Raw genomic sequence first — 21,484 nt, 5'->3', positions numbered from 1 at the left:
TCCAGCCACAGTCCCTCCAGCCACAGTCCCTCCAGCCACAGTCCCTCCAGCCACAGTCCCTCCAGCCACAGTCCCTGCTCCCGTCCTTCACCACCATCTCTCCAGCACCTCACTCGGTTTTCCTCAGCCAGCTTCAGCCCCAAGTTTATCCCCTTCAGCCACAATCTCCACCTCTGCCTCAGTCCCAGCTACTCCCCACACTACAGCCCCTCTCCCCACCCCAAGTCCACCCTCAGTGTCACCCACTGCTCCAGTTCCAAGTTCAGTCACAGCCTGGGCTGCAGCCGGCGCCCCACTGCCCCCCAGCCTCCTCCCGCAGCAGATACTCCACCAGCAGGGTGAGGCACCGAGGCTTCTCCGACACCGAGCGATACCTGCACTGCCCGGCCATGGACCGCTCCTCGTACGCTGTGGACACCGGCCACAGACCCGGACTGAAGAAATCCCGCATGTCCTGGCCCTCGTCCTTCCAGGGATTCAGACGGTAAGATTGCTGTTCTCCATTGTCAGCGGCGCTGCGGACACACAGGACGGCGCTCGTCTGCGGGCTCGGGCTCTAGCGCTGCCGCTCTTAAAGGAACAGGCACCTAACACGCTGCAGCCAGTCCTAGAGTGCACGGACTGCTGTGTGGGGTCTGGGGAGGAATGCGGGGGTCTCCATCATCTGCAGAAAGCCCTCATCCCAACACTGGTGCAATGTCACCGAGTCACCTGCCCGAGTCAGGACACTGCAGGACTACTACCCCCATCACTATATCATTACACTCGTGTAGTAGTGCTCAGTGCTGCAGGACTACTACCCCCATCACTGCAGAACTACTACCCCACCACTGCAGGACTACTACCCCATCACTGCAGGACTACTACCCCATCACTATATCATTACACTACTGTACTAGTGCACACCACTGGAGAACTACTACCCCCAAACACAGAACTACTACCCCATCACTGCAGAACTACTACCCCCAACACTGCAGAACTACTACCCCCAAACAAAGAACTACTACCCCATCACTGCAGAACTACTACCCCCAACACTGCAGAACTACTACCCCCAAACAAAGAACTACTACCCCATCACTGCAGAACTACTACCCCCAACACTGCAGAACTACTACCCCATCACTGCAGGACTACTACCCCATCACTGCAGAAATACTACCCCCAACACTGCAGAACTACTACCCCACCACTGCAGGACTACTACCCCACCACTGCAGGACTACTACCCCACCACTGCAGGACTACTACCCCACCACTGCAGGACTACTACCCCATCACTGCAGGACTACTACCCCATCACTATATCATTACACTACTGTACTAGTGCGCACCACTGGAGAACTACTACCCCCAAACACAGAACTACTACCCCATCACTGCAGAACTACTACCCCCAACACTGCAGAACTACTACCCCCAAACAAAGAACTACTACCCCACTTCTGCAGGACTACTACCCCATCACTGCAGGACTACTACCCCATCACTATATCATTACACTACTGTACTAGTGCGCACCACTGGAGAACTACTACCCCCAAACACAGAACTACTACCCCATCACTGCAGAACTACTACCCCCAACACTGCAGAACTACTACCCCCAAACAAAGAACTACTACCCCATCACTGCAGAACTACTACCCCCAACACTGCAGAACTACTACCCCACCACTGCAGGACTACTACCCCATCACTGCAGGACTACTACCCCATCACTGCAGAAATACTACCCCCAACACTGCAGAACTACTACCCCACCACTGCAGAACTACTACCCCACCACTGCAGGACTACTACCCCACCACTGCAGAACTACTACCCCATCACTGCAGGACTACTACCCCATCACTGCAGAACTACTACCCCCAACACTGCAGAACTACTACCCCACCACTGCAGGACTACTACCCCATCACTGCAGGACTACTACCCCATCACTGCAGAAATACTACCCCCAACACTGCAGAACTACTACCCCACCACTGCAGAACTACTACCCCACCACTGCAGGACTACTACCCCCAACACTGCAGAACTACTACCCCACCACTGCAGGACTACTACCCCATCACTGCAGAACTACTACCCCCAACACTGCAGAACTACTACCCCACCACTGCAGGACTACTACCCCATCACTGCAGAACTACTACCCCCAACACTGCAGAACTACTACCCCACCACTGCAGGACTACTACCCCATCACTGCAGGACTACTACCCACATCACTATTTCATTACACTCGTGTACTAGTGCTCAGTGCTGCAGGACTACTGCCCCCATCACTGCAGAACTACTACCCCACCACTGCAGGACTACTACCCCATCACTGCAGGACTACTACCCCATCACTATATCATTACACTACTGTACTAGTGCTCACCACTGGAGAACTACTACCCCCAAACACAGAACTACTACCCCATCACTGCAGAACTACTACCCCCAACACTGCAGAACTACTACCCCCAAACACAGAACTACTTCCCCATCACTATATCATTACATATTAGCCATGCATGTCAGTATGTATCCCCTAGCACCAGATCGATAATATAACTGTACTATTACACCAATACCCCATTGATACATCACTGCCTTCTCACCCTCATTACTGTATCATTACTGCCACCATAAGTACATCAGACCCTGCTCGCCAAGCCCTACATGTTACCCCATTACAATATTACCATAATATTACCCCATTCCTGCATAACTACCCTCTCTCCCCCATTACTATATCCTTGTACGCTTACCCCATAACTATATAACTACATGGTCCCCCCAGCACTATATACCAACATGTGTGCCCCATTACAATAGGACAACACTACTACCCCATCTCTACATAACTACCCCCATTACTATATCATTATATTCTTACCCCATAACTACATCAGCCTCAGCACAAGTTTCCCCAGCACTATATCCCTACATGTTTAGCCTAACATGACCTCACTGTTACCCCATCACTACCTTCTTCCCCTCATTACTGTATCCCTCTACACTCCCCCATATCTACATCCACCCGTGTTTCCCCTAGTAATAGATCACATTATTACCCCTGTTGCCCCATCTCTATATCAATGTGCTTGCACACCTTAAAATCAATAGATTTTGGAATAATAATAATTTCCACAATTGGATGTGTTTACATAAAATGCTCCTGTGCCGAGATAATCTTATTTCTTGTTGCTTTTTGAGCTTTATATGGTATTATACCTTTACTTTCAATAAACTAATGTGACGATTCTTGATCCATCACTGTCAGGTGAAAAGATAATGGGGTTTGTTTGCTTTAATCCTGTGCTATTTCTGTTCTGCGCTCAGTCATCCTGTGGCTTTCTATGGAGATGGCTCGTCTATCAGTATATTTATAAATGTGTTACCATGTCTAATAATATATATGTTCATTATTATATTATGAGTGCAAACACATGGCACTAGGTGGTCTCTGAGGCCAGGGTTGTTACCTGCTGGCTCCTCCAGCTGTTGTAACTGGGCATCTATACTGTAATGTTGATGGGATCAATACGATGAGCTGCGATCCTTATAGAGACTGTGCGTGCGACATCTGCAAAACCTAATTCATCCTATTCACTATTTAGTTGCCTTTTCTGTGATCTTTCCATATGTTCTTTTCATTTTACTGTATGAACAGCAGGTGACCTATTATCATATCTCGTGTTTTAATTTTTAATTACCGTATAATCCCAGTAATCCCTGAAGATGAACTGATTGATGCTGACATCTAATGAGCAAAAGACTTTTTCTTACCTGGAGTGATTTTATGATCAAACATGTACAGTATGCAGCACCGGAATGAACTCAATGAATGAATGATTGGCATGCCTGCTTTACATGCTGCTTCTGAGCCTTCCCATGTCATTGGCATCTACTGTACAACAGATTTCGGCGACAGCCAGTGCTTCTCGTGTTCTTTATCCCCGGTATGGAGTGTATTTAGGAAGCGTACAGATTGGGCAATACCCTACAAGTGCTGAATATCCTTCCATGGCAGCTAGTCAAGGATCAACGTAAATGTGACTTTCATTAATCAGGAACATAGCCTGCCTCCTGGAAAACAATGTAGGATTCCTTATTGCTGTTGCCGTACAGATAGGAGAATCCATTGTTCGAATAGATGTGGCTTCTATTTATAGCTTGTTTTGACGGCCGCGATGCGACGTAGATATGTAGCTGTTGTGTGCAATGCGGGGCAGCCTGCTCGGGGCGCACTGGTCGTGTAGCTGGACCTGGATGGCAAATCAGGGTATGCTCCCAAAACTCGATGGTTGTAAAAGGATAGGAAGACAAAAAAGCGCAATAGGGTCTTATCCACGTTGCAAAGGAAAGAATATTATCATTATTATTATACATTTTTATAGCGCCATTTGTTCCATGGCGCTTTACATGTGAAAATGGGGCAAATATAGACAAATACATTAAGCATGAGCAAAAAAACAAGGCACACAGGTACATAAGGAGGGAGGACCCTGCCCGCGAGGGCTCACAGTCTGCAGGGGATGGGTGAGGATACACTAGGAGAGGGTAGAGCTGGTTGTGCGGCGGTTCAGTAGGTTGAGGATCACTGCAGGTTGCAGGCTTGTCGGAAGAGGTGGGTCTTCAGGTTCTTTTTGAAGGTTTCGATGGTAGGCGAGAGTCTGATGTGTTGGGGTAGAGAGTTCCAGAGTATGGGGGAAGCACGGGAGAAGTCTTGGATGAGGTTGTGGGAAGAGGAGATAAGAGGGGAATAGAGAAGGAGATCTTGGGAGGATCGGAGGTTGCATGTAGATAAGTCACAGATGTATGGAGGACAGATTGCGGATGGCTTTGTATGTCATTGTAACGGTTTTGAACTGGAGTCTCTGGGCGATAGGAAGCCAGTGAAGGACTATACCACGAAATTTGCTCACCTGGTTAGGATGAGATAAAGGCGTATAGGCTGGCGGCTGCTATATCCTGATGAAGGGGGCATGAGACCCCTGAAACTCGTTGAATAAAACCACTGTGAATCTACGATATGCTCCTGGAATTCATCCCTGCGGCAGCGCAGAGTTTTAACCACAAATTCCTTTTGAATATATTACCCAAAACTTGATTGGCATTGTATGTTGTTTCCCTGGCACATGACACAAAATCTCTAATAAATAGAAAACATGACTATTGATTATTTCCTTAAAATATACATTTCGCAGCCAGTTTTATAATTATTTTAAGATTATTATTTTTGCATGTAAATAGATTTACTGGAAGAAAAATTAACAATGGTAAAATATACATGAAGTAATCTCTTCCGTTAAAGCCACAAATCTCTGTCTGACCACACATCTAATGACCAAAACGAAGAGCATTATAGGAATATTGGGAGAGGAGCAACACGTGACCGCAATATAGTTTAATTTTTTATTTGAGATGCATTGCAACAATCCTCTTCTTGACGGAAAGTGCTCTCTTTCTTGTGTTCATTCTCCCTATTATTGTAGTCCTGTGCTAGCTGTGTATTGACGGTGAGGATTATCACCGACATTGTGTAGCAAAACGAAAGGCTTTGTAAACTGGCCAACATTTTTGTGAGATGATTCAATATATAATAGAATTTTTCAGTGTCAATATAATGAAATCACCATCAGTTACCTAGGGAAAAAAAGTAGTTAATAAAAGGTTTGTTTGATTTGAGGGATTTTCAAATTAATTGAGGGGATACTCTGCTCAGGATCCTCCATAATGAGTGGCTACAAAGAGCATCCCATGGAAGAATCTGTCTTGCATTACATAGACAGTGCATTCATTTTAGTAGGTACTGGGTGTAGGGCTGCCATCAGGAATTTCAGGGCTCCATACTGGCAACATTTTCAAGCCCTCTTGAGACTCTGCCCAGGCTCCACCCCAGCTCCAAATCCAAACATTGAAACTTCCACAGTCCCACCACCCACTTTAGGATAAACTCGGCTTCTGTACCCCGTCCTCACCAATCACACATTAACAGTTCCTATCGAACACCAAATCACATACATAGCCATCAGCTTTTGTTTTGGCCAAAATATATTTTAAGTTGCCACAACGACAAGGTATACCATTTGGCCAAGCCCTACTGTACTCTCACACTTGTTAAAATATTCAGTACTCTTTTTAGGTATATTTTTATTTATTTTTCTTTAAGGGAATGTGTCACATGCATTTTTTTAAAATGACCAATAATACCACATACAAGGGACAAATACTTTCACTCCATGACCAGACCACATATTGCCACCACATAGTGACCAAATGCTACAATGCTGATCATTAATAAAAAACAATTACTAATATTACCATAAGTGGAAATATACATAAAAGCTCTCTACATAGTGTACATTGTATAGTGTAAGTATACATGAAATACAGTGATTCACCAGTGACATTATACACCGAGCTCTGTATATAGTGTTAGTGTACAGGTAATATAGTGATCACCAGTGACATTATTTCACAGGAGCTCTGTATATAATGTCAGTGTACAGATAATACAGTGATTCACCAGTGACATTATACACAGGAGCTCTGTATATAGTCAGTGTACAGGTAATATAGTGATCACCAGTAACATTATTCACAGGAGCTCTGTATATAGTGTCAGTGTACAGATAATACAGTGATCACCAGAGACATTATACACAGGAACGCTGTATATAGTGTCAGTATACAGGTAATACACAGACTTACCAATTAATTTATACACAGGAGCTCTGAACATAGTATACAGTGTATAATGTAAGTGTACAGGTAAAACACTGACTCACCAGTGACATCTCTAGTTGAAGATATTTATCTTTGCTTTTCTTCTTCATCCAGTGCAGACCGCCATCACTTCTTCCAGCCAGGACTTGTCTGTGCAGAAAATAACACACAGAGCATATTCCCCAATTTCTCCCCAACTTCTACCCTGCACCAGTTGAAGGTAAAAAAGCGAAATTGTGCTGCCCTGCACAAGAACAGGACCTCTCCCCACTGAAAACGGTATCCTCAAAAATAAAATACATCACAGCAACAATAATATTGCTTAATTAGCTCTTAGATTAATAGTGTCCCACATCCTGTCCCCTTCCTGTAATAACATGCCCCATCCTGACCCCATATGTTTAATTCCAGGCCGCATATGTTTTCCCATCCAGGCCCAATGTGTCTCCAGCCTGTCCCCATGTGTTTCCATCCTGGCCCCATGTTTCTCTACCCTGGCCCTATGTGTCTCCATCCTTCTCCCATATGTCCGCTCATCCTGCCCCCATGTTTCTCCCATCCTGCCCCCATGTTTCTCCAGTTTCTCCAATCCTGCCTCAGGTGTCTCCCATCCTGACCTATGTGTCTCCCATCCTGCCCCACATGTCTCTCTTCTTCCCCCATGTGTCTCCATCCTGTCCCACATGATCTCCCATAATGCCCAATTGTGTCTCTATCCTGCCCCATATGATATTCCATGCACTGGGCCCCATACACCAGGAGGGGCAATAATGGCCTGATGGGGCCATGACTGGGTGCCTAAAGGGGTGAAGGAATGGTCTGAAACACAAATTAATTTTCATCCTATATGCCTATTTATTTAATTCCATAATCTAATCATTTTTGTAATGTACCTTATCAAATTGCTTTTTTTTACTACTTCCTTTTTCAATGATGCTTTGTTTGAGAATTCCAGTGCATGCTGGGATACTCAAACGAAACTGCCGCAGCCTCTGCCCTCCTCATTGGAACAAAGCGTCATCAGTGATGTCCATTTCAGGGGCTGGGCTAGTTCGTGCTGTACTGAGCATGTGTCGGATGTCAATTCCAATGGATGCTCACTGCAGTATCTACAGTGACATTGTGTTCACACTTTGCTTCAGATCAAAGGTAATGAGTCTCCAGAAGAGCGCACTGTCATTGTCTTTGTATGAAAAATACACGGCATGCAGAGACCAGCATGTGTGGTCACATGTGGAGGCGACACTGGTCTCTGCACACTGGGTATTCGTACAACACACACTAACAGTTTGCTCTCTCGCTGTCTTGTTACTTCTGATCAGAGCTGGTGAGCAAACGCACTGTCACTATGTAACAAGAATCTACTGAGGTTCGGTTGGAATTGACAACTGACACATGCTCGGCATAGCAGGGACTAGCCCAGCCCCTGAAACGAGCATTACTGATAACTCTTTGGTTCAGGGAGGAGGCAGAGGCTGTGGAAGTGACCACAGCCTCTGCCCCCAATGACATTTCATTTCAGTATCCCAGCATGCACTGAGATTCTCAAAAAATGCGTCATCAAAAAAGGATACAGTTAAAAAAAAGCAAAAAACCTACCAATACATGACATCATGACATGATTAGCTTCTTGCAATAAGGAAGTGTTGATGAATCATGGCCTTTAAGTTTTTGGAGAGAGAATGCATTTTGTTCCAAATTCAGCACCACTCTTGCCATTGGGTTGTAGTATTGCAGATTAGAAATGCCCAGTTGTCATCCATTTCTAACAAATCTGGTATTAATGAAAATAAAAAATAGATACAATGCAAACAAAGCAAAAATGGATGCATAGTTTGGTTTTTTGCCTGGCATCAGTTTTTGTTTTGTTTGTAAAATTTGCTTCTACTAGAGGTGTTCCTGAATGCCTGTAGTATTCTCGATAAATGACCATGACCATCAATCATATTCCTTTTCCAATAAAATTATAGAAGCCCTCCTCCTCCCATCAACATTTTTATCCTCTTAATATATTGCAGTCATCATATTATACAGCACTGTTTACTTATAATTGCTCATTTTGCCTTTCTACCCAGCTAATTCTTCTCTTTTCCATTACGTCTATAACATCAGAGATAAAAACTGACCAGCTGAATCCTTCTAAGCTCTGTGTAGAAACAGGAGATCAATTTTTCCTGCATGAGACATCCCTGCAAAAGTCTCTGGTGAGGAGGGAGAAGCCGGTTCAGGAGTTGAAGAGGGAGATGACTCATGTAGTAAAAATAGACTTCTTTTTCTACACAGAGCAGAGAATAATTAACTGGGTAGCAAGGTAAAATGAGCAATTGTACGTACACAGTGCTATATAATATGACAATTATATATAATATGAATATATTAAGAGGATAAAGTTTTAGATGGGAGTGCTTTCTTAATAGTAAAGATTGAGCTGCCATCCATTTTATGGCCAGAAATAAAGTTACACAGACAATGGATTAGATTGTGTCAAGCGGAAGATATTTCAGGACATTTCCATGCCCATTCAAATGAATTGATCCTGTCCTGGATAATTATATTTCCATTTTTGTCATCCAAAAAAAGGGATCCAAACATAGAAATATGAAGTAGACATGTGAGCAAAGCTTTTATTGGGATAAGCTCCAGCATCAGAGTCTTTCATAAGACACTTGAATCAGTCACGTTTTGTTCTAATGATATAATAATATATAGATCATTTTACAAGGAGCGCACAGGAACACAGGTCAGGGGTTACTTACTAATGCATAAATGTACTCAGAAAAGGAAAATTAAGTTACAAAACAGCAAAACTCACATGTTGCTCAGACACAAGGCTCAGACAGTCATTGTCGGTCAGCTCGTCAGCGTTTTCTACGCCACAGTCAGTAAAAGGTTAAAGTCTAATGTAATAAAACTGGAATTAAATGTCTGCAGGAAGAATCCATACTTGCTTAGTTGGTTTGTAGCTTCTAAAGGTTTCCTTTGATTCGTAAAGTAATGTTACAGCAATATCGATAACAAAATGGAAAAATAAAGTGAAGAGGAAGGATTGTGTCAGAACGGATGCTATCGACGGGTTCTCTTTCTCTAGTGAGGAAAAGGTTCTCCAAATGGTTCTATTGCCTTCCTTTGGTAAAAAAAAAATAATTTTAGATGCAAAAAATTAAACTTTCTTCTTTTGCTTCAACCTATGTATCTTATCTAATTAATATCTAAGTGTTAAACCAGCCAGCTCTCGTCCCAAAACAGCGCCACAGTTGTCCATGGAGGTCTGGGATTACTTATAGGGTTAGGTTGTTGTTTTTTTTTTTTTTTTTAAAGAAAGCACTTACGTTTTTTTTAATCCTGCACGACCCATTTAAACAATACACCACAGGTTCTTCAGCCCCCTAATATTTTATTATGAACCTCTATTATGAATTTTTTGGGGGTACTTCCTATATAAAGGAAATACTACTGAAACTGACTGTTTTATACAAATCACTTTTCAGATTTTCTCTGATCTATTACCAGTGTTGGACTTAAGTGCCAAAGGCCCCTTGTGCTTAGAGGATCCACCTTACCTAGTGAGCCCCAGTCTAGTGACTGGGAAGCTTTGGATTACTGTTTATATACTGCAAATGTCATATGTATTCACTTATAAGACATGGAAAGAATTAGCAACATGTGCAATGTGAAAATCCAAACAATTGGCATTGTGCACAGAAGTGAGTCTGCTACTTGAAAAACTAAAGAATTAAAATCAATCTAAATAAGGGCAATCTGTCACATGGGCATTGATCGATGTAGTCCAAACATGAGTAACTTTAATGTCCATCATGTGAGTATACAGCAGTCATCATTTCCTGAAATGGAGAATAATCTACAAATGAAGCCAACATTCATTACGGAAGATAGGAATAACGAAATATAGAAACCTCAAAACCACGAGTTATCTGTTGTTTGAGGGGAGGAGACTTGTTCCAGAGTAATCAGAAATTGCGTAATTCTCCCTAAAAAGAAGATTACTTAAAAGAAAAAAAATAATAATTAAAACCTTTATTTCCATATTACAAAATATTTAACAATTATTCAGAACTTTATTTGGGCTGCAACTTGCAGTTGTCTTTGAGTTGTGTCTGGTATATCAAACATCTGTCATAAAGCAGTGATCTACGAATCCTACGAATTCTTAATGCAATCAGAATTACCGATTCTACCAATATTTAAGGTTAGTACTCCCTCATGACATCTGCACATCAAAAGTGTCTCCAGAATCTATTTATTTTTCCCTTTTTTGAAACTACACAATTTCTGTGGCTCTGATTTATTCTCATCTTGACTGTTGTAACTCTCTAAACTCTCTATTTTCCAGTATATCCTGAATGCAGCAGTCAGGCTCATATTTCTGTCCAGCTGCTACACCGATGGCTCCAATGTGTACCAGTCATTACACTGGTTGCCAGTCTGCTTCAGAATAGAACATAAACTTGTTACACTCACCCACAAAGCTCTGCACACTGTGATACCATCCTATTTCTCATCTCTGTCTACTATCATTCACGTGCTCTACACTTCAATGAAGACTAACATCCTTTACATAACTGATAGGGGTTTTTATAAGGGTTGTCCAAGTCTAAAATGAAAAGTCTGCAGTTACTCTGTGTCATTCTGTGTTTGGGAAATGCACACTCCCAGGCAGAAGCCGTCTAGTGAGCGTGGCCTAACTTTAGACATGTGTATTGAGCGAGGCCGCGCCCTCTGTAGAGCCATGCTCACTAGACAGTCACACCCTAGCTTCATACATGCTGTGAGGCAGTGAGGGGGATCATATGCGAGGGTCGATATGTGTCCCCTAGGATGCGGACAGTCTTATTAAACCTGCTGGAGCACCTTGTGTTCACAGCAGAATGCCAGTGAATCACAAGGCAAAATGAAAGAGTGGAATAGGTCCCAGTAGTTGACCCAGTCAGGTTTGTTAGGAAAATCTGTCAAGGGCTTTTATTTTTAGAGGGACTTGCAGGCTTGGTAGTGGGGCAAATCCTTCTCTCCATTCCAGGTTTTGGAAGTGGCTCTAGGACCACAATTCCATTTAAATCTGTCAGTTTTCTCTTGGGTGAGTCAGTTTGGAGTTTGCAAGTTGCAGAGCAGCAGGCTCTGTGCAATCCAGGTCTGTGTGGAGCTAACACAGAGCCAGGGACCTCAAGGTGGATGACACAACCAAGAGACACGGTGATGCCATTGCCCATGGCAATGGGTTTTGATTACGGACTGCATTTGTGGAAATCCGGCTGGCATACGGAGGATATCACTCCTGTATTTAAGTTTGAAAATAAAGACACTGTTTATATTGAATTTTCTGTGGCCCCTGCCTATCTGTCACAGTGCACCAACCACGCTGCACTACATTGTTCACTAGACGGGTTCTGCCCAGTAGTATGCATATCGCATTACTGGCTCAGAAACAGTTGAATCTTGGAAACACACAGAGAGACTGCAGACTTTTCACTTTAGACCGTACAACCAATTTATGTAATTAGAACTAAAACCTAATTTTTTTTTTACAATACTTTGACATTAAATAGGGCTATAAATTCTCCATGCCCCTAATCATTATATATCTATTGTCCTGTGTAAGTTCTTCTCCTTGTAATGTCCCTAAATAACTAAATTTGACTACAATGGAACATTATAGATTTCACTGTGATTTTATTACCCAACTCTTGGCAGTGAATCCAGCAGGGTATCTTCTTCTGTAGGTGACATTAAGGGACATGTTCGGAATCCACAGGCTTAGTTTATGTATGCAATTTACGACATCATAAGAAAAAAATTCTCATGATACATGTATCCTATCTTACATGTCACCAAATAAAGGGATGCCTCAGTGTACATCTGTGTTCTGAAAATCCCCAGTGCAACATGGTTCTTAGTTATTATTATTGATCTGTGATTATCAAGCTGTCTGTCAGATGGATGCCTTTGTAAAAAATGGCACATTGTGAAAGTCTGTGCCTGGGGAATAAGGATTAATATCCTGGATGAAAAGTGCAAGTAGTGAAAACCAAAAATAGGAATTGCTCCAATGCAGTCATTTTCTTGCTCCTTTTTTTCTATTTTTTTGTAGCAGGGTCTGCACACCCGGGAGTTGTTGTGATGTTTTCCAAGTGATGTCATTGTTTCCATCTTGTGTGAACCAGTAGTCACAAAAACCTCCTGTCCAAGTGTCCCAGCTCTGCTAATGTCCACACGGCGTTTCAGCAACCTTTCTCCACCCTTCTACTCTATATGTCTTCCTCTTGCTATTTTTCCTCAGGTTCAAGATCTCTTGGATCAATAAGACGCCCCACCTGCTACAGAAGAGCACTCCCATTCCCAACGTTTGATATTTATTGAACATTTTAGGCAATACCCCAAATCCACAGACCCAACCTCTTGGAGGACTGTTGGGAGGTTTCAGCTATTCAGAGGCCCGGTGAATAAGGCACTCTAGAAAAATGGCATGATCTTGTCATTAGGTCCCTTAAGTAGAACAGAAAGGAAATCAAAGCTACTTTTGGGATCTGGAGGTAGTGCCTCTTAGGCTAGTTTCACATTTGCGTTTAAATCCGCAGCGTTTAAAACGCATCCGCAAATGGTGAAAAAAACACATGTAAATGCGTACAAACGCTGCGTATTTTAGACGCATGCGTTGTCGCATGCGGTTAAAAAAACGCCACGTTTGTACGCGTTTACATGCGTTTTTCCTGCGTTTGCGCTTTTGGTATGCATGATGAGAAATTCCACAAGAGAAAAATCAAGATCCAGACACCGCCAATGGGACTACAGAGGGCGTGTATTATGATGAAACGCGGAACGGTATAAATGGCCCCCCAAAAGAAATTTATGAATAGCTGGTGTTTGTTCATTCTGCTTCACAAAAATCGGAATAAAAAGCAATCAAAAATGTCATGTGCCTGAAAATGTTACCAATAAAAATGTCAACTCGTCCCGCAAAAATCAAGACCTCACATGACTCTGTGGACCAAAATATGGAAAAATTGTAGGTCTCAAAATGTGGTAACGCAAAAAATATTTTTTGGAATAAAAAGTGTATTTCAGTGTGTGACAGCTGCCAATCATAAAAATCCACTAGAAAACCCCCTATAAATAGAAATCAAACCCCTTTCATCAACTCCTTAGTTAGGGAAAAATTAAAAAATTTAAAAAATGTATTTATTTCCATTTTCCCATTAGGGTTAGGGCTAGGGTTAGGGTTAGGGCTAGGGTTAGGGCTAGGGTTAGGGTTAGGGTTTGGATCCCTTTATCACCTTGATGGTGGCTTAGGGTTAGGGTTAGGGCTAGGGTTAGGTTAGGGTTAAGGTTAGGGCTAGGGTTAGGGCTAGGGTTAGGGTTTGGATCCCTTTATCACCTTGATGGTGGCTTAGGGTTAGGGTTAGGGTTTGGATCCCTTTATCACCTTGATGGTGGGGGGTGGCTTATCAGTGTCTAGACTTGTTTTTCTCTATTGAACTGCATGTGTTCAAAAACGCATCCAAACGCATGTGCTTAAAAACGCATGCGTTTACATAGACAGCAATGTGTTTTTTTTACGCAAACCGTACGCAATCGAACGCATGTGTTTCCTTGCGGCAAATAGACGCCTCTAGAAATTACTACATGTTGCATTTCCGCGCCAAGACACAAGCGACTAAAAGAAGCATGCGTCGTCAAAAGCGGCAAAACGCGAACAAAAAAAATGCATGCGTTTTTAATGTTAAATATAGGAAAACACGACGCATGCATTTATATGCGGTACAAATGCTGCGGCAAAAAACGCAAATGTGAAACCAGCCTTACACAGGGGTGTTCATTCTGTAGCCCGGGAAACAAATGGCGCCCCTGATGCCATTTGTGTGCTCCCCTCTCACCATCTAGACACAGCGATGCTTATGTTTTGGAGAGTACCAGGGCAATTGTGTTCCCTAATCTCCTCTTCAAAAAGTGTATAGGAGGCAGCAGTCTATGCATGTGACTTTAGTGTACTGATTGTTAAATTATCGCACCTCTATTCTCCGAACAAGTGGAAGCCCTTTATGGCTCACAATTTTTATATATCTGTCAATTTAGGACAGTTTTTGCAACCCTCCTTTAATTCATGTAATCCATGATTTATAAAAATTTATTACAACTTGTACATCAACAATTATGACAGAAAATTATTTTTAACTAAAGGTTTTAAATCAGTGATCAATAACGACATTAAAGGGAACCTATTGATGCAGGATAGGGAGGTATAAAACATTATGAAAGCTACCTGTGCCATTGCACCAAACTATCTACATTGATATGAAAATTAGGCACACAAGTGCCCTGGCGGGCAATGGTGTAATTAGAATCCGATGGGCCCCAGTGCCAAGTTTGAACCTGGGTCCCCATCTGCATGTTCGACAGATGTATGGTCCCTTTTAGCGTTCCAGATTCTATGAACACATTTGTTCACTACTTCATGTAATAATGTCCTCCATCCTGTAATAATATCCTCGATCCGGGCCCCTGATAAAGTGTCCCCATCCTGGGCCCCTTCCTATAATAATATCCTCCTTCATGGACCCTTACAACAATAATATCCCTTCCTGGTATAATGTTCCCCTTCTTGGGCATTTTCCTGACATAATGTTCTCTATCATAGTCCCTTCCGGGTATAATGTCCCTCATCTTAGGCCCCTTTCTGGCATAATGTCCTATATCCTGCTATAATGTCCATTATCCTTTTTCCCTTCCAGGTATAATGTCCTCCATCCTCAGTCTTTTCCTGGTATAATGTTCTCCATCTTGGGCCCCTTTCAATAATAATATCTTCCATCTTGCTATAATGTCCTTCATTATGAGCCCCTTCCTGATCTAATGTCTCCCATCCTGATATAATGTCCTCCATTTTTGGCCCCTTTCAGTTATAATATCCCTTTTATGCAGATCTTCTCCAACAAACATACAAAAAAATGATTATCATTACATTCCTTTGCTCTTATGACGTGCAGCGTACTATTCTACAGCCGCCTCAGAAACCAGCAAATGACTTCAGTGTACAAGCGATGGGTAGCACATTACCATCATGCACTGCCCATGACTAGCAACTAGCCAACGAGAGCTGCCTACCTCTGACTGGCCAATGACGTGTACTGCAGTGCAGGGAGCTGGCGGGTCTCTGCGTTGCAATACATTTCAGCTGAATGTGCATCCTCAGATGCACATCCAGCTGAAATACTCACTGGTGTGAGTGGTGTCAGTGGGCCCCCATCCAGCACGGGCCTGGTTGCTTCCTTGCTGGTGGAAATTTCAGTGCACTTGCAGTCTATCGCTCTTCTTATCTTCTTTATTCCAACCAATGATGTGCCATGCATATTTTTATATAGAGTAGAGAGCAGAGTTAACATTATACCACGACGTCTTGGTCTTGACTATTAGTCAAGAAGCAGGAGTTGGTGCCCAGTGGGGAGAAGTGAAGAGCAGCCAATAACTGCAAGTGCATTGATACAGACACGCTCTCCGGGGCACTTGTAAGCCTAATTTCCATATGAATGAAAGCTGATTTTGAGCATATCAGTGGATTGTGCCATAATAGACATTCCATCCCCATCCTTAACAAAGTTATTAATTGTGCAGTGAGATCTCAGTTGTTACGTGTTTTATACCTCTGGTGTCAGCGCATGCCAGGCCAAGATCACTTCTTTGATCCGCTCATAGTCCATACAGTCCTCATCAGGTACCATGCGATAGGCGTCAGTAATTTATCTGTAATTAGAATAATATTAATCTACACTATACAGTAGACAACTTTCTATATGAATGCTTTTTTACTGTCTAATTTAAGTTTGTTTTTTTGCTGTTTTTTTACCCTCGAAATATTTATGCACTTTCCGGTGTGCCTGAACGAAAGTTTCTTCTGCAATTCATTCTAAAAGACGCTGAAAATGTCAGCGCTACCGTAAGGCTGATTGGCTGCTTCTAAGAAAGTCAATTATACAAATACGTATCCTACGGCTTCCATTCTCACTTTATGACAGCTGGATGCGTCAGCCAGGCATATTAGCAGCATCTTTAGCAAACATTAGCTAGTATTCTGGGCTGGTATTGTAATATTGAATATGTAAAGGTTCTCTAGCAGTAGAAAAGACACAATGTGCTATGTAATGTTCTACAACTCATTGTACAATGCAACGTTAAGACCTTTTTGTGCTCAAGGTTCTTTCCACCTCTTGCGTTGGCCACTAACTTTTTTCTCGAAAGTCACCATTAGCATAATTGAAAATGGCAGATTAAGCAGAGAATATGCAAAAACCACAAAGAGGAAAATCTAAAACAAAAAAAAATCTAAATCTCTGCTGAGCTTTGTGGAACTTTACATTGTATTTGAGCCACACATTGGTGGCTCCATCGTGGCTTCCATCTCTGGACACTGTTGAAAAGGAGGCCAGACTGAGTAGGCTCTTTTTAGCTTTGATTTTTCCTCCTTGCCTCCAAATGTTGATTTTTCAGTCGATAGTGGTTTTTTTTTTTTTGTTTGTTTTTTTTGCCGTACAAGGTAAACTTTTTTCGTCACTATTTCGAGTCCACACAACTTTCTTAGATATTTATTTTAGATTTTTTTGGAACTGAAAAATTGCACCTCTGCCATTTTTTTCCCACTTTAACATTCACTGCATGTGATAAATATGATGATACTTAATTATTTGGGACAGTAATGCGTGCGGCGATGCCAAATATATCATTTAAAATATATATTTTTAATTTTATATTTCTGTTCCAGGAAAAGTAGGTGACTTGAACTTTTATATATTTGATAAAAATATTTTTCATAGGTTTTTACTCTTCTTATGACTTGAACATGTGACTGATTAATAGCTGCAATACTGTACAATCACTAAAGTCTTATAAAGCGCAGCTACATGATCAGTATCTTAGATGTACAAACAGGGCAGACATGGGGGGCCTTCAGTGACTGCCATGATAACTCATTTGCACCATGTAATTGTGTTGGGGGGTACCAGAATCAATCCCCTGTTCTTTAGTTTCTTAAATGTCATGACTGACCGGGGCATCTAAGGCTACGTTCACATTAGCGTTGTGCGGAGCTGCGTCAGGCGCAGCCGCTGCGATGCATGCGTCATGCTCCCCTATATCCCAACAGATGGGAGCAGTGGTGTCAAGCAGATTATTGAGCAGTGTAGGTGCCCCTCAGGGAACGGTGCTTGCGCCCTTTCTATTCACACTGTATACTTCAGACTTTCAGTATAAATCTGAGCTTTGCCACCTTCAAAAATTTTCGGATGACTCCGTGGTTGTGGGATGCATTAGGGGAGATCAGGGGGATGAGGAATATAGAAGGGTGGTGTCGAATTTCGTGGATTGGTGCAATGGTAACTATCTACAACTAAATGTTAAGAAAACTAAGGAGTTGGTGGCCAACTATAGCAGGATAAAGATGGAATGCTTACCGATCACTATTGCTGGTCAGGAGGTAGAGCAGGTGGAGAGTTACAAATATTTGGGGGTCCATTTGGATAGCAAACTGGACTGGAGATGCCACTCAGAGTTTGTCTACAAGAAGGGGATAAGCAGACTGTATTTCCTAAGGAAACTGAGGTCTTTTAATGTGTGCAGCAAAATGTTAGAAATGTTCTACCAATCTGTGGTGGCAAGTGCCATCTTTTTTGCAATCACGTGCTGGGGTAGTAGTGTGCGGGCCTCTGATGCTAATAAGCTGAATAAGATTATTAAGAAGGCAAGTTCTGCTGTGGGCTGTAATCTGGACTCTTTTGGGGAGGTAGTGGAGAAAAGAACTCTGAGAAAGTGTATGGCAATTATGAACAATAATGCACATCCACTATATGAGCTATTCATGAGACAGAAGAGCACCTTCAGTAACCGGCCAATACTTCTGAGGTGGAAGAAGGAAAAATATAGGAAATCATTTGTGCCAACTGCCATGGGAATGTACAACAATAACATTAGGGTTAAACCACCAAGGTGAATGTCTACTTATTTCTCTACATTTCAGTTCACTCGTTGTGTATGTCCTATTCTAATGTATAATGTATAATGTTCTTCTGTCAACTCCACTGTCATGTCAACTATGTAATTCTTTTATGATGTTTATGATTTGATTTAAGTTGTGCTGCTGTGATACCATAATTTCCCACGGGATCAATAAAGTGTATCGTATCGTATCGTATCGTATTTAACATGGGGGACGCATGGACATGCGTTGTCTTGCGTTTTGCGATGCATGCGTCATTTTGGCGCAACTGTCAGGGCGCAGAGGATGCTGCATGATGCAGTTTTTTCTGCACCAAAAATCATGCAAAAAATGAACGCATGCGTCACAAAACGCTGCGTTGTGCATGCATTTTGCATGCGTTGTGCGTTGCGTCGCCGACACTGTGCCGCACAACGCAAATGTGAACGTAGCCTTCAAGATTTAATTGTGATTGGATTTAGCTCCTATAGAAGCACTTAGGTTTAGGTGCTGGCAGTGTATCATAGCTGGCAGGCACGATGTATGCAGCAGGCTCAGCTCCTGAGGACGCTCCATATGTGCAGGACTCCCAGACGCAGTGGACCTGGCACTTGCCCGGGTTCACTAGGTGCTGACGCCAGCCCTTTGTTTTTCGTTTGATATAGTGTTGAAGTTCCTAAAGGAGAAAAATGTGGTGCTTTCTAAGCGTAGTGAGACATAATCAATTGAGTGGGTATCTATAGGAATTTGCTCACCTGATACGGTTGTGTAAACTGAGGCACAACTCCCACTTGAAGTATAAATGTATTTGCAAGAGACTGCTGCAGACATGATGAGGAGGGATTGGACCCTGTTAAAAGCATCCCACAAAGTAGATGCCAGACAGGAGGACCAGGGAATGGCGGTGTCTTTGCCATCAAGAGAAATCAAGGTGCAGAAATTTCAGGTTGCTCGTAGGTAAAAAAAAAAAATTATTCCAAGTGATAAAAACTACTGTATATACACAGCGTGTTTCGGCTGTTTGCAGCCTTCTTCACCTGAACAGCCGGAACCCGTTGTGTATATAGTTTTTATCAGTTTGAATGAAAAAATAAATTTCCTACAAGCAACCTGAAATTTCTGCACCTTGATTTCTCTTGGTGGCAAAGACAGCGCCATTCCCTGGTCCTCCTTTCTGGCAGAAATTGATGAATAGATTTACCACTGGGTTTTACCATTTGGGTGCATGTCCCTGCACACACACTGTCCAATCCGTGCCAATATCAGACTAATGTAGGGACCCACCTTTGTCAAAAGTGTAAATGATAACACCCAATTGTCAATTTATTAAAAAGAAAATTCCAGGCGAAACCACAGAGTGCTATCAAAATATACTTTTTAGTTATTTCACTGGGGATACAATTATTTATAAAGACAGACATGTCAGGAGAAATGACAGGTTCTGATAAGTTAGAAATAAAAGCAAACACCTCTTTGTTTGCCAGGAGTAGAACCATCAGGCTTCATGGATGAAAAGTTGTGCAGTTAAAAAAAAAATTGCCCTTAGCAAACAATGGAATCATTACTTTCCTAACCTATGGTATAGCAATGAGCAATAACGGTGGCAATATGATTTTTTATTTTGCCATGGCAACAGCTCCATATTTCGCCTTCTCCGTTTCTATTGTTTTTTTCATAACTCCAATGAGTTGTCCATTGCAGGGGCTGATCTAGCATGGTACATCGTTAGAAAAGATGCCTTATTTTATTTTTTTTGCCTATTGCCATGTACTTTTCTGTAATCTCCTGATCTTAGTATTAGGATTTTGGAGATATGATCCTGGTCACAGAACATTGGGTAATGTTACATGGACAGAAATAAGTTTTTCCTTCTGCCTCTTTCAATACATGAGGTTTTTAACATGATGAAGATAAATTTCGCCGACCCAGACTACGGCAAGTCGATGCTACAAAACCGTGTTACAAAGTGATTGAGACTTTGTTGTTGTCAAGGAGACTATCAATGTTCCCGTTTTGACATAAAGTCAAGAGCACTTTAGACATTATTTTGCCGAATCAGGAGAACCTTTCAGGTTTAGATATTTATTTGATGTGATTCAAAAGACTGACATTTTCTAATGTGCATTTTGTAATTTAGATTCCTTAAAAATAGGTCTAGATTTATCAGACGGCATCTGGCTCAATTCTTTCCTTGTGTAAGGATTTGTATCTCAGATTTGACAAACGTTTGCAGCCTTGGACCCAACTAGCAGCTTGTAAGTTTGAGGCTATGGACTCCTTGACGTGCTTGGACCAATGTTATTCACTGAGCAAGTGCAGATCAGCGATTATTTTCACTTACCGAATCTGCGTGTGAAAAAAAAAATTGCAGTGTGCACTCGTTTCTTCCATGAATTGGATGAAACATCGGATGAAAACTTTGTTCCAGCTCCAAATTCTTTAAAATTCCAACTTGATGCTTTATTAATTAAACGTAAAAACAGTGGCTGTAACGCTCTCCAGAACACATCGGGAAACGAGCAACGCGTTTCGATCTTTGCAGATAAAGTCTGATTTTTACGGATACATTGCAATGCTGTAAACTATAAATGGTCTTGGAAATTATTAATTGCTGTAAAAAAAAAAACAGATTGTACACGAATGACAAGTGAAAAAGAAAAGTCCCGATATGGATGAAACTCTGAACAAGTTTTTATACCCTCCTGTGAACCTACCCGAATAAATAGTGTGGGAAAAATAATGGAATTAATGAACGTTAATACCAGGTTAAATGTAAACCCA

General features: G+C 42.1%; 1 protein-coding gene across 1 annotated transcript in view; it reads left to right on the top strand.

The window, feature by feature from the left end:
* The first annotated feature begins 270 nt into the window (after positions 1-270).
* Positions 271-21,484, top strand: part of PDE4D (phosphodiesterase 4D) — a 1,251,030-nt gene continuing 1,229,816 nt past the window's right edge. Inside the window, exon 1 of the mRNA XM_069748983.1 lies at positions 271-484. Within this exon, the coding sequence (XP_069605084.1) occupies positions 390-484 (95 nt within the window). The 5' untranslated portion in view covers positions 271-389. The remainder of the gene's footprint in view (positions 485-21,484) is intronic.

Source organism: Ranitomeya imitator, chromosome 1 (genome assembly GCF_032444005.1).
Source record: "Ranitomeya imitator isolate aRanImi1 chromosome 1, aRanImi1.pri, whole genome shotgun sequence".
Lineage (NCBI taxonomy): Eukaryota > Metazoa > Chordata > Amphibia > Anura > Dendrobatidae > Ranitomeya > Ranitomeya imitator.
The sequence above is the reverse complement of the archived record's forward strand: the minus strand, read 5'-3'. Positions and strand labels throughout refer to the sequence as shown.